The sequence below is a fragment of the Eutrigla gurnardus genome (genome assembly GCF_963514095.1).
Source record: "Eutrigla gurnardus genome assembly, chromosome: 18".
Lineage (NCBI taxonomy): Eukaryota > Metazoa > Chordata > Actinopteri > Perciformes > Triglidae > Eutrigla > Eutrigla gurnardus.
Genome location: NC_139929.1, coordinates 4,202,444 through 4,217,156, shown reverse-complemented (window position 1 = coordinate 4,217,156; position 14,713 = coordinate 4,202,444). Strand labels below are relative to the sequence as shown.

The window sequence follows — 14,713 nt, the reverse complement described above, 5'->3', positions numbered from 1 at the left end:
CCGTCAGCGGGCCGAGTTCAACCTGCCTTCCCGGGGACACTTTGTCACATCTGAGCGCCAAATGCCACAAAGAAGATTATTTCCAAATGTATGCAAAACGACTAAAATACATCAGGATAATTGCGCGCCCTCACAAAGACACTCCTCGTCGAGCAAAGGGAGATAAATACGTTGACGGATGAATGCTGTCACTTTCATTGACTGTTGAACAAGAGCTGCGTTTGTGGACCGTGTACAGTTCAGTGGCGTGGCTCCCGTGGGCCGCCCCTGACCCTGCATTGTCATGTGAAACCCTGGGCACCATGCTCCAGTGCTCAGCTATGCCCCCCCCCTCCCTCCTCCCTCCTCCTCCCCCTCCAAGGCGTGCAGCAAACACAGAGTAGCCTAGCGAGCGGCTGCCCTCCCAAAGCCTTTCAGCAAAGCAGCTTAGAGCTCCTCCGGCCGCCTCCACGGCGGTCACACGTGTGAAACGTGCACTCTCTCGCTGACACACAAACACATGCAGGCGACGGCTCACCACTGCTCCAGCGTGGTCACAGTGGGAGGGGGCGGGGCTTGCGAGGCTTCATATGGACCGAAAGGGGACGGCTTAGGTCAGAGTCACTCCCACTCAGCTGTACCGGAGCACGTTCCCCCTCAGGCACGACACACACACACACACCTGCAGAAAAAAAAACATGCAGGGCAAAGGGATGGATTATGTGCACACACACACACACACAATGCACTGCTACACACCACGACTCATGTTCTCCCTAGGAAAGAGGGAGTGTTTCTACAAATCATAGCCATGTGTTGGGAGAAGCTGACACTGTGTTCCTGAACTTTTTCCTTTTTTCCCTCTCGTTGCTGGAAAGAATAGACTTTCCTAATGACACATAGATTCCCACTTAGGGCCAACCATCAGGCACTGGAGGACAAATGAACGTAGAAAACGTCGCTACAGCTTTAGTTTTGTTCCGTTTTCCTTCGCTGTTCTCCAAAACATGATGCATCCTGGGAGGACGGCTACACCTCATTCCAATCGGACGAAGACAGTCAAACAAACGAGTGTTTATCGTGTGGACAAGTCCATTAAATGACTAGCATCTTAAAGTAAGGTGTTCTGTAGAAGCCCAGCGAGCGCAGATCAACGTCGGGGCTTCTTCTTGCATAAAAGTTTCGATTTGTGACTCAGCTAAAAGGATAAATATACACACCTTCATCTCCTTTCATCCTCCTCCTCCTCGCATTTTTTAGAACTAGAGGGATTCACAAATATGTGAGGATCTGAAATGTATTCTGTCTTCTCTGCTGACACAGACATTATTATTATTATTATTATTATTTATTTCAAGGTTAGCCCCTTAAGATGTACCATCTCATTTTCGAGGGAGTCCTTATAATAATGACAAATAATACAAAAATATTAAGTACTAAAGATAATTTCAAACACACACACACACACACACACACACACACACACACACACACACACACACACACACACACACACACACACACACACACACACACACACACACACACACACACAGCTCCCCAAAACTAGCTCCCCCACCCCCATTTATTATTATAAAGTTATTGTCTCAAACACTTAATGGTTTGGTAAAATGTAACTGTCTAAAAAAAATCATATTCAGTCAAATCCTCATCCAGTGAATACTCCACATTTCCCATTTGGCCGTCCACAGAGGGAACCTTCATCTGTTCTGTTGAAGAACAGATGAACGCGTATGGAGTTGGAGCCAACGTGTCCACTAATAACTGATCACAACGTGGAGAACAATCCCATCACTACACAACTAAAGATGTCGTGTCGTTTATGTAGCGCACATCGTCTCATCACTTCTTCTTCTTCTTCTTCTAAAAACGTAGAAACTGTCAAAGAGAATTAAAGCTCCACCACCGGAGTGCAAATTAATAGTTGCCGATATTAAAGCGAGCTTCCTCAAATCGCTGCTTATGTTGCACGCTTGGAGGGTGGTCCGGTTCTAAAAAAGATCCAGACTACAGATGGGACGCTTCAAACTAATTGGGCTTCATCTTGGCATCAAAGTGAGCTGGCCGAGAGACGGCCGATGAATAAATAAGATATTCCGATATGTGCCAAAAATGATTTGAGGAATCACTTTATGCTGCAGTGTGACGAGACTAACAAGCTAACTGATGGTGGAGAGAGAGAGAGAGAAGTCCATTAGTGACGTTATCTACGCCGGCCGAGAGAATGAAGTAATGAGCGTATTGAATAAAAAATAGAGCAAACATTTTCTCCCACAGTCACCAATGAAAAGTGTGTTTTTCCTCGAAAAAAAGGGCTCTGCATGAAGTAGATTACCTCAATTACATGTTGGGCTGAATCACTAGTACAAGCATGAATCACACACAGCTGAGTCTCACACACACACACACACACACACACACACACACACACACACACACACACACACACACACACACACACACACACACACACACACACACACACACACACACACACACACACACACACTGTCTGCCCTCTGTGTCATGATGCATGCATATTATTAGCTGGCGGTGTGAGGAGCGTGGTGTGTGTGTGTGTGTGTGTGTGTGTACTCACGTCCAACAGGTCATCCAAACTGGCGTCACACACACACACACACTGTCATGATACATGCATATTATCTATCCTGAGGAAACCTCATGACTGCTGGCGGTGTGAGGAGCGTGGTGTGTGTGTGTGTGTGTTCATGTCCAAACTGGTGTCACACACACTGGCATACCTGTGATGCAGACAGGAAGAGGGGTCAAATGAGGGGAATGTGACTACAGCGGGGTCAAATGAGGTAACGACGCCTCACCCTATCAGAATATGTCTCGGCTATACGTGACGAGACACACTGCACATTGATTTCACTCGGGATAAACTGCTGTTATGCATCGCTGTCCTGATCCGACTCATCTCATCTGCTCTCCGCCATGCTGTACATTCTGGGTTATTTCGGTGCACTGAAGTAACCCAGGTTGGCCTCGAATAGCCCCACCGTCTGTTCCCACATAACCCGAATGTGGTGAGAGGACACAGAGCTCCGTCTCAGTGGTCTTTACCGCCACCTGCTGGATTATATGACGCCGTTACAGTGTGTGAATCCGTCTGATCCAAACACAGCGAGACAGGCAGATGTGCTTCCGAGTGCTCCTCTCCGCCGGTCACGGAATGTAATCTGCAGGTATTTAAAAAAGTCTCCTTTTCCAAGCAGACCGTCGGATCCTCCCTCCCTCCGAAAAAACCCAGCTGGCTGCTGTAAAGCAAGTGTGTTTAAAAACGCAGACAAGGCCAGTAAACTTCCCCTAATAACGCAGCACAGTTCACAGTCAAAGGCGGCGCATTGCATATTCCCTTTCATCTCTGCTGTGCCTTTGAGACAGGAGTGGGTTTTGAAGGAGGGGGTGGGGGGGTTATAGTCAGAGGAGGGGGAGACAGCCAGGCTTTTTTTTTTGCCCCAGGGGTGTGTGCTGCTGCTGCTGTTGCTCTCTCTTTGTCTGAAGCATGATTAACAGAAAAGCAAGACTAAAGAGAGCGAATATGAATTGTGCATGCCGACAAAAGCTTCTATTGTCTCAAACCTGTGCTGCATTTTACAAGTGTGTGACATAGAAGGAGACCCAGACAGGCCTAGAGGCTTCCACATGGGTTCAGAATGAGGAAAGAAATAGAAATACAACGTAAAAGATACTCTTTTAGTCTTCAAATTAGTCATATGCACATATATTGTAATCACTTGACTTTAAAGATTTACTCTCTAAAAAAATCTAAAATCTAGAGTAGTAAAAGCATGATCATTCACAGAATGGAAATACTTAGTAGTACCTCAAATTTGTACCATCAAAATCAGCTTCTAGCAACTGTAGAATGAATGGAAGCGGGCCGGTGTATGTGCTGGAAGGCCGATGAGGGAATGAGATGCAGGTGAGCAGGTCGGAGGGGGGGGGGGGGGTCAGGTCAGGTAACCGCGGGGCTAATGAGGAAAGTGGAAACAGGTGTGTAGATAAGCAGGGCAGGTCAGGTGATGAGCAAAGGAGGTAAAGTCTGAGGCCATCTAGTGGACGGATGGCAAATTGCAACGAAGCCGCCTCAGCGTCTGAGTAAAAACAATTATTTACTGTTCTGTAGAAAACAGCTTGAAGAGCTTTCAGTGATTAGTTCACGGGGTGTAAGATTTATTGTTTTTACTGTAGTAAAGACATTTTACCACAAGATGGCATCAAAACTGATAATTTCACATAAGTCATAATTACATTTCCATGATTCCATGAAGCAAAATCTGATCATGAGTAACGTGTATAACATTTAAAGGGCAGCGTGCGTCAGGTGGAGACCGGGCGGTGTCGTCGGAGTCAGCGAGGTCAAGAGGGGTCAGATCCTCCTCCTGCCCCGACTTGATCTCCGACAGTCAGCAGGTCTTGGAATTCCTGGGTGGAGACGAACTTCCGCAACACTTGTTTTCCCCCCGCTCGCTGTCTAGGACCGCTCAGCTACACCAGCCAGATGAGATCTAATTTAAGTCAAGAACCTTGAAAAGAAGCATGTTTGTGGTAATATCCAGAGCCAGAATAAGCCTCTTTTTATGGTGTCAAGGGTTTATTAGAAATGAGATATAGTGAACTTAATACACTTAAATATCTATCAGCACAAAAGTGAAACTGATGACGTAGTTGCATCGACCCAACTGGAGTGTCCTTGAGCAACACATTCAATAACCAAGAGGTTTTATCGGATTTGTTGTCTCACTGTTGAAATCTAGTAATTATCAGGGTCGCCCATGAAGTTGGAATCATTTGCAAATGTCTTGTCAAATGAATTAATTAATTTAAGCTGTATAATTGTGACACAAAGTGATTACTGATGCATTTAAATAGGAATAAACAGAGGATTTTGTCTGAAAACAAAATATTCCAACTTTATTGGCAACAGTGTATTTACAAGTAATCCTTTGGACTAAATTATTATTCCATTCGGCAGCTTTTTTCTGTCGTATATTGTTCAGAAATCTATGATGGTATGCACTCAAAAAGTAAAAAGTATCACTTTGAAGAACAAAAATGTCCCACCTCTGCATACGGCATTGTAAATGTGTAAATCTGTAACCTGAGAATCTGTGTTAATCAATAACTTGCACACAAAACGCTGTCAAAGCAACACAGCTACGCCCTCATTATTCTCTCTCAATTCTCTCAATTTATTTTCGTTGTCTTTGTCCTCCTCTTTGCTGCTGTAATGACCCAGTTCCCTCTTAAGATCAATAAAGCTATTATTGTATCTTATCTTATTGAATAATTGCTCAAAGATCAAGCAATGACAATTTTGGGGGTTAATCAAACATCAAGTATTCTCTTTAAAAAAAACTCACAGGAGCCAAAACACATGATAATGATAAAAGAAGCTTGACATGGAGTACAATGGATGATGGAGAACGATAAGATAAGATATTTGTGAATTAGCAACAGTTACACCCTATTGTGTATTTCAGATGATTGTTAATATCATGTTATTTGCTCACCGAGACATGTTCACATAACATTTAGTGCAGAATGTGTTGAGGAGGAAGGAAAAAAAAGGGACTTTGCTCACAAACGCTTCACATCGCGTGCCGGTCTTGTGACGCCGCGGAAGTGTTTCTCATTTTCCCTGGGAACAGACACGGACCGGCATCTGAAAGGTAAGCGTTTACACTCAAAATCACCTTGAAATAGACCAAAATCATCAGATTATATGTGAAGTTTTATTATTTTGTAATGCTGTTAAATCGCAAGACATCGTCCAAATCTGTGTACGCTGCAACATCTCCTTGATTACAGGATTTCTATAAATTAGTGGGAAACTGTTTGGCTTCACAAAATGCTCACGGTGTTAAAATAACGGTTAAACCAGAACCAGAATCAGCATTAACATCCAGGGTCTGCTGCAGAGATAATGTCATTGATGTCCCGTCTTTAGGTGATATTTGCAAACCGTGTGCCGCTGTGATTGGACATGGATTGGAAGAGTAACCTGAGGCGCACCCAGTCGCTGAGGAGCATCCCCTCGTCATGTGACAAGCCCACCTGGACGAAGGCAGGGCTGCGGGACAAGACCACATCTGTGTCCCAGCTAGTCGCCAGGTGAAACAAATGCCATCCTCCTCACCTTAACCTCTCTAACCTTCTAGTACTTGAATGTTAGTCGATGATTAATATGGTTTATAACAGGTATCAAACTACGGTGGAAGTAAGCACATCCATTCAAGACACTGGTGGGGCAAAGCCAAAGCAGGTGTTCAAAAAGGTACCACCTGACTCAAAGCATCTTCAGTGCAGGGAAATTAATAAATAAAGCATGCTAACATGGTTTTCACTGTCAGGTAGCACCATCTCTTCTGGAAGGTAAAGAGACTCATCTGGAGTCTCCGATGTGGAGAAACAACGTGAGGGAACAGTCTGGAGATAAAGCCAGTTTGACCCGCAGCAAGTCGATGGGGAGCCTTCAAAGCAGCGCGGGGTCCATCGGTGCCCTGAAGGCTCTGTTTGAGTCAAAGGTGGTCAGACAAGACAAGGCGAAGAGCAGCTTGAGAGCCGTGAGCTTCACCTTGCCGAAAAAGTCAGCAGACGTCGAGCCGGTGGTGAACGGAGAGGTCGAAGAGGTGAAGAGCTCTGCAGAAGAACCCGAGATCCACGTTCCCGCCGCGGACGCTCCGGTTCGTGGCGCCAAAGCCGACGCAAAAGATCACGTCACTCGAAAGGTAGATACAATCTCCCCCGCCAGCTCAGAGAGCCGACTTCTGGCCTTTCCCATCTTCTCAATTTTTATCACGTCACTTCCAGAAATAGAACGAAGACTGCATGTTGTCACGCAGACAGACACGTGGCTGCTCAGCAGTGACGGTTCATCATTTCTCTTTCTAGGTGGTGAATCAGACCCAGGCGGAGAGGAGAAGAACCATAGGGGGGATTGATTTTGAAACAATCGCAGCCTATCAAGCTGGTGAGGACAAGGCGATATAGTAGACTGTTTGTATTCCAGAAGCATTTCTGGGGTTACTGAAGCAGCTCTTAGCAGATTAAAACGTTTTATTGTTAGCTGAGGTAGAGTGTGTGGCATTTAGGGGAATGTATTGGCAGGAACTCTTTAATAAACTACATTATAGCAATAAAAACATCTTAAAATTAACTCAATACACTTCAGGCAAAGACCAGGTGATAAGACCAGATACTGTCCCATATACAGCCCTCAAGGCTTGATTTGATCAGATACTATAGAGAAAAGTTTGATTATAATAATACAAATCATAATAAAACTTTTAGATCTTAAAAAGACACTGTGCATGAATGAATGGACACAGAGCTGTTGGAATATAACAGGAGAAACTTCCTGGAAATAACAATGCAATTTGGCACTAATTACACAGAAAGTGTTCAGTTAGTGTATTTCCAATATATAATTCTAATTTATTTATACTGTAGTCTTTTAGTCAGTGGACAAAACGTCTGAAAAATATGAAACCATATATTTGACATTTCTAAAGGTAAATTAACAATAAACAAGTGTTTAATTGGGTATAAATGCAACAGTTAACAGATAACTGGTACTGCTCTTTATTAAACATCAGAGGAAGTTATCAGGGAATAACTGACCTATAACATAAAGTACTACTGATGTATTATTACTTTGCTTTTGATGCACAGCAATAGCAAATATCAGCAACATTTAGTGTCCCACAAGTGAAAAAACCCAAACAAGATGCCGGCTCCCCGGTAAAGATTCCCTGGAAATCCGCCTCCGAGTCCTATGACTCAGGTTCAAAGCTGCGGACGGTATGAATGAAAGGGAAGAGGTGAAATGGAGACGAGTGAGTCAGTGACTGTGCGAGAAGCAGTGATTGACTCAACCTGGTGTGGGAAGGGTCGACCGCCCCAGAACGGGACAGAAATAGCCAGCGAGCTGTGAGTCCTGAATAAGTTTCAGGAGGGTGAAAGGGTCAGCTGTCACCGGGGCAGGAATGAGGCAGAGAGAGAGAGGGAGCGACCCAGAACGGCAGAGGCTGCGTTAGCAGACACAAAAGCCAACAGGAAATCAGAACCTCACACATTCACAAAGACCGAAAGGAAATAGGAGGACAACTGGGAGCTTTTTGTTTTCTGTGAGTATGGATTTGTATCTTGATCGAGGGGCATTTAGAGATGAATCTGTCTTTTACCTGGATGTTATATTGTACATTCTCTTGAAAGCTTGTATAGCCTACTTAACCTCTTATAAAGCTCAACACACACAATATACTGGATTCTAAATACCTGATGATGACATAAATATTGAAGGATGTTGAGACTTTAGTGGTTGACCTAAATGTAGCCGAAATTCTTCAAATCTTTATCCTGCATATCTCACTTTATACTTAAATCACAGTCTGTTTCGCCATGTTTCTTGACCGCTAGCTACAACCACACCATTGGTTTACTATCTGTACGTCTGTAAACAATTTGAAGACTTGTGTTTACTTTTGCTCTTCTGTAGCTGCGGAGACCTGCACGTCCGATTAGCTCTCAGTATGTGTGTCAGTGGAGTCAGGTATCCGTCCCGCTCCACCACAAGTGGTACATTTATAACTCGACCACATGGCAGCTGTTATGCATCAGCTTGGAAAGTGTTCGATCGACCCTTAAGTTGCTATTGACACACAGTCCGGTGACACAGATGCAAAAATGGAAGTCATCTGAGCTCTGTTTAAATTGTCTTGTTTAACATATTTAAGCTGCTGTCTGATGTCTCCGCAGATGAAAAGAGGAGGTCGGTTGCAGATTTCAGAGGCAGCTCCTTCCTCCAACACAAGGATAAACTGTGTGTCTCCGTCAAAGCTATGTCCGCTCTCTATCTGTCGAAGGTGGTACCTCAGGAATCAACACCCGGCCATTTAAAACCGGTAAACATGATGCACTCTCTGGGAATCAATCAATACCAATACTCCACACAATGAGACAAACAGTTGATTAATTAAACACTGGTATCAGATCAGTACTTTATACCCCAGTGTACACTTATATTGTATACACTAAAATATACATTATAATGATTACCAACACTGTGTATCTATTGTTTCTGCCCAGGCACAAGGTCCATCATCCGAATCTGGCAAAAGAATCAAACTCAACAAGGTAAGGTAGCATTTCACCAGATGCTGTGCATGACAGTGTGCACTGGATTTGCATCATCACATTATTATTTTCCACTTCTAGCTCAATAGCTCGAGAACAAAATTGCTCGCTTTTTCTGAGAGTTGCAAGAAATGCCATCCACTCTTCATTTTATTTGATTTAATTTAACATTGCGGTTGCTGGTTGCTTTGGAGCTCGACTAACCCATTGACGCCTGGCACGTGTCAAGCAAATCAACCGGCATGATGTGGAAGGTAAAACGTCACTGCCGTAAGCATGTCTGCCCACTCACGAGCATGATTTTCACTGGATGGCTCAGTACAAAAGGACTCAATGATGAGAATGTTACTTTGTTCTTCTAAGATGACCGAAGACTCCCAACAAATGAAAGATGACCTCAGTAGACCTGCTTCAGCCGGACATCAGCCAGGACCAGAAGACGTGTCAGGGGCACATCCCCCACAGTCCACGCTGTGCCAACTTTCCAAAGAAAAGCTTTACCAACAGCGGCAGAAATGTGAGCTGAGAAGGCTCCTGAAGCACACTCACCCAGAGCTGAAGATGTTAGATGAAGCTGTGGATGAGGAACTTGCTGAGGTTTTGAGCTCAGAGACTGGCGCGACAGCTGGTGAAACTGGATACGAGGGAGAGGTCCTGTCAAGACGCTTGATATTTGAGAACTGTGCCTTGAGCAACAGAGAATCTCCTTACAACCCTCCAATGCACAAGGCAGCGGGAACAGTGGAAAGAGGCGATGTCAGGAAATCATCAGCTGTGTTAGAGGAGCACAAAGAGAGGCCGTCTAACGAAAGTCATAAAGGGATCGTGGAGGATGAAAAAGCACTTGGGTCTGGTCAAGACCCTAACAGAGAGTGTGAGGAGGAGATGAGAAGAATTGATGTTCAAGCTACCAGAAGAATGTTTGAGAGTCAATCTGTGAACCCATCCACACCAAATCCAGAAGATAATTTGCAGAGAAAAGTTTCTATTACTGGAGATGAGACAGGGGCGCTCCAAAAGAGAAAACAGGAGTTTGAAATGTTTAGCAGAGATCACTTACACAGCGAAAACAAAGGCAGTACATGTAGCAAAAGCTTTGATTTGACCGATCAGTCCAATAAGAAGGGCGAATGTGTTCATATCATTAATCAAAGCACTGGCAATGAGTTTACTAGGAAGGAAGAGGTTTCTACTGGTGAAGCAGTCTTTGTGGGTGAGCCTGCGAGCCTTCTTGTTCGAGAAGAATCTGGGGAAATAATCAAAACCAATGCAGCTCTTGTCCAAAACAACCCGTTCATCCAAACAAATATCGAAAGAGAGCAGTCCATTGTGCATCCATCTAAATCCCAAAGCCCAGCAGAAGACAGTGGGGAAGCTCAGGACTATGTGATAGCTAACGTCAAGAACAGAGCCCACATGTTCGAATCAATGCCATTCCACAAAATTGGCCATCAGAGCAAGGACGAAATTGAGACGATGGTGGAGAACATCAAGGAAACACTGAATTCCCTTTATCATGGCAATGCCCTACATTCAGATGGCTCGGTCATTGAGGTAAATGAGACAATGATAGCCAAAAAGGCCAAATTCACACTATCAGAGAGTGGGCCCGAGATCAATTACGACGAGGTGGCTGAAGGTGGGGCACAAAACTTCATAGTGCAGTTGCTACCACGGGTAAACCTAAAGCCTCAGGTCACATACCTAAAGGAGGATGGTAAAGGAAGTATAGAGGCCAAAGTAGTGGACGTACCTGTGCACCAGCATCACTTCGCCACCAACCAAGACACAGAGTTTAAAACTGCCAACGTAGTTCAACATATCGAAGATATTCTCATTCAAGATAACTCTCTGCGGAAAGGAGTGATTATCCAGGAGGATACGAACGGATGTGCTGAAGTCATTGTTTACTCCCTCTACAAGTATTTTGATGAGGAAGACGTGAAAACGTATTGTCCTACGCAAGTCACAGTGTATGATAAACCAGAGCCAGAAAGAGTTGATGTGAGTAACACAGAACATCAAGAACTAAGAAAAGGCATTATTGAATCAACTATAAGCTGCCTTCTAGAAACTCCAATTGATCAAACTTGCCAAGGATCCATACGGCCTGAAATCACAGTAAAGGGGAACGTAAAACTGTTTAAGAGTTGTATTGAAAAGGGAGATTTGGAGTATTTGAGAACTCTTCAGGCTGAGCCAACAATGCAAGAACAAGAACTCCCTTCTAACCAAAATGTGGCTGGACAAGGAATGGAGCTTCTTCGTGAACAGCGATGCGATCAAGCAGAGGAGAGTTCAGAATGGGTTCCAGTGGACATAAAGAGACTGAAAAACTTGTTCTCTGGAGATCAAATACCAGCCCAACCAAAACAAAATGCATGTACAAACCATGTCCAATCTACCACTGTTTCGTGTGCAAGGCAAGTAAATAATACCTGCAAAACACAAGAAGAAGTAAGTACCTCTACAGCTGCATCACAGGAGTCATACCAACATCAGGATAGGCAGAATGACGGCAGGGTCCTGCAGGTTAAATCAGTCAAGGTGGTAGATGACAACGACGAGATCTCTAACCTCCAGGCTGCAATACATATCCTCCAACAGGCCACAACCGAGGCCAAGTCTTTGCAACATTTGTCACATAAAGAGTATCAATCCCTTGTTCAGGAACCTGTTGTCTCAGTTACAGCGGGTAGTGACAAACAAACAGGAGAAAAATTATCTTGCAAAAACAAGGAGCAAGACCCATGCACTGAGCCACCGTGGGATGAACTCCCATCAACCTCCAACATCGCTTCAGAAGTTAAACAAGACCTCCAACACAATAATACAGAGACAGTATGCATTTCTGAAGAAGTACAAGGGACTCTGGCATGCAGCAAAATGGGTCAAAACAACGCCGCCATGGTCCAGGAACAACATGTTCAAGCTGCTATAATGCCGATACAAAGCCCAGAAAAACACAACGCACCGCAAGAGGACGAGGAAGTTGTTTTTGAAGGTAAACTTCAAGCAGCTTTAGATTCCCTGGAGAGATCCAACATCAATGTCAGTCGAGGAGATTTCAAAGCAGCTATGATATACAGAAACGCATCCAAACCTCAGAGATCACAAACTGTGGATGCAGCGTCTCCCCAAATGCCCACTAAGGAGGCGTTTCGTCCCGTGGCTGAACTGAAATCAAATCAAGCAACACTGAGACAAGAGGTCTCCAAAGAACAGGTGACTCCAGAAAATGTAGAGCCCCCAAGCCAAAGGGAAACCCGAAATAAACCAGCTGCAAGTGATGTCTCAGAGAAAATCAGAAGTCCTGTTGGTCCAAAACCTGCCATCCCACCTAAACCTGAGTATCTGAAAGTGAAACAAAGAGATCAATCAACCGACATAAAGAATCTTGAGGCAACACAAATTAATACCGTGACACCCAAAGACACAGTTCCTCAACCATTACCAATGACACCAATGTCATGTAAGGATGAACAGAAGCAAGACCTGTTAAAAATGAACACTGGTGCAGCCTCAGGGACCGATTCAGATGATAATCAAAGAAATAAGCTTTTTGAGGAAGCTACACAGATGTCTCAGGTAACTGAAGTACAAAGTGATAATAATGAGACTATTTTTAAGCTACAACAGGAGAGCACAGCAGAAAAGAAAAGCCCCGAGGATTTCCCAGTCAAAGAGAATATAAATGAAACAGATGAAAGCCATGTAGATTTTCATGAAGCACGTAAGAAGTTTGGAGGTAAAAATGCATTTTCAGCAAAGAATGCTCCTGCAAAGCCAAAAAGAGTAAATATGGCTAAGCCTGACAACAAAAACACAAAACGCATGTCCGGAGATAATTCGCCGCATCAAACTCTAACGGGTCCATCATGCAATAACCCAAACGCCTGTGGACAAACCGCTGACGGGAAAGACAAGCACAAGAAAGGGACGAAACAAGAAAACAAAGTTGAGATGAGGGAAAAGAAAGGACGAACCGAGACGGAGGGTGAACGGCGGCAGCGACTGTCAGTTCACATGGATGAGATCATGAGAGGGAACATAACGGCAGCCATGGACATTTTTGAAAACTTGCGAAAACAGAAGGAACTGCAGTGTATTCTCAGTCGAGTTGAAGAAATTGAAGAGGACACAAGCGAGGTGGATGTACGGACTCTGAGGGGAGTCTTTGAGAATGTTCCTGACTGGGTAGTCAGCTCAGACAAAAAGAAACAAAAAAAGGCAAAAGTGGAAAACAAAGAAGGGAGGTTGCCGTTAACAAGAGACAATAGTGAAAGCAAGTCCTCCATGGCACATGTTTTTGGTGATCTTGAGCGAGCCAGTGCAGAAATCATGAATCTAAAAGAACAAACTTTAGCCAGACTTGTGGACATAGAGGAAGCCATAAAGAAGGCTCTTTATTCCGTCTCTACTTTGAAATCGGACTCAGATATTGCTGGTTTATCGTGCCTGTTTAAAGAGTCATTAGGGACAGAGCAAGGATCCCCATCCTTTGGTAGTATTAGCACAATTACCATTGGGTCAAACAGAACTAAATCACAGGAAAATCCACCAGCACAGAGAACCACAGCCCCGCCAGTTAGCCAGAGCGCAAGAATTGAAGAAGCCCCTGCAAAACATCGAGCAAGTCCACCCTCTTCACCTGCCTTCATCTCCATCCAGTCAGCTGCTAAAAAGACGGATAAAACTGAGGCACCTCCATCCACAATCTGTCCAACATGTCAGCACAGCGCAAAGGCAGAGGAAACATTCCGGACAACCAAAACCCTGACGTGCAACAGCCCGGCTGAAAACAGAAAAAGGGGAAAAGGAGGTAAAAAACAATCCTGTCACAAGCCTAAACGGGAGGTCAGTGTCCTTGAGGTGCAGACTGACGGTGACGGGAACAGTGTCACGGGTACCAAAACAGTCACAGAGAACTATGAAAGGACCGATCATCTTGGAAACCGGTTTTACTCTTCCAAAACCTCCACTGTTGTCGGTAGTGAGCCAAAAGCTACAACATCCACGAGTCCGGCAGCAGTCAGTACCCAAGTCACCGAGTACCCAGAAGTCCAGCTGCCAATCAATCAGAAATCTTAAATCAAAGCGTTTTCATGTATGTTGCGATAAAGTTGTTATGTACATAAATGTATTGGTGAAGAGACGGATTATAGGTTATGCCTGTTTGTTTATTTATAATCATTTTCTTATTAATGTTTGAGGATTTATTTCTAGCTTGCATTCTTTTAAAAGTGTTTTGGATTTACATTTAAATTAATTAAAGATGTGTGTTATTGGTTTTCAATTATGCTGTTGTGTTTGTTGTTATTAATGTCTATTACAAGTCTTTTTTGTTTTAACCAAGCTCAGATGTCATTTCTCTCATCAGTTCCAACCAGCTTGTCGAGAGGTGTGTTCGGCCTGTTTGAAGACTGTTTATCCGATGGAAAAAATTTCTACAGGCAAATACATTTTTCACCAGACTTGCTTTTGTTGTAAACAATGCAAGAAACAATTAAGGTGAGATACTGAAACGTTGGTAAAGTTAATCAATGAT

The 14,713-nt window shown here is 44.0% G+C and overlaps 1 protein-coding gene across 1 annotated transcript; it reads left to right on the top strand.

Annotated features, from left to right (window-relative positions):
- The first annotated feature begins 5,663 nt into the window (after positions 1-5,663).
- LOC311028855 (xin actin-binding repeat-containing protein 1) lies at positions 5,664-14,372 on the top strand. The gene is made up of 7 exons (XM_084033651.1): positions 5,664-5,699; positions 5,978-6,121; positions 6,381-6,758; positions 6,922-7,000; positions 8,788-8,933; positions 9,118-9,165; positions 9,529-14,372. The coding sequence occupies exons 2-7, from the start codon at positions 6,014-6,016 to the stop codon at positions 14,254-14,256; spliced, it is 5,487 nt and encodes a 1,828-aa protein (XP_083889777.1). The 5' UTR covers positions 5,664-5,699; positions 5,978-6,013; the 3' UTR covers positions 14,257-14,372.
- The last annotated feature ends 341 nt before the right edge of the window (positions 14,373-14,713 follow it).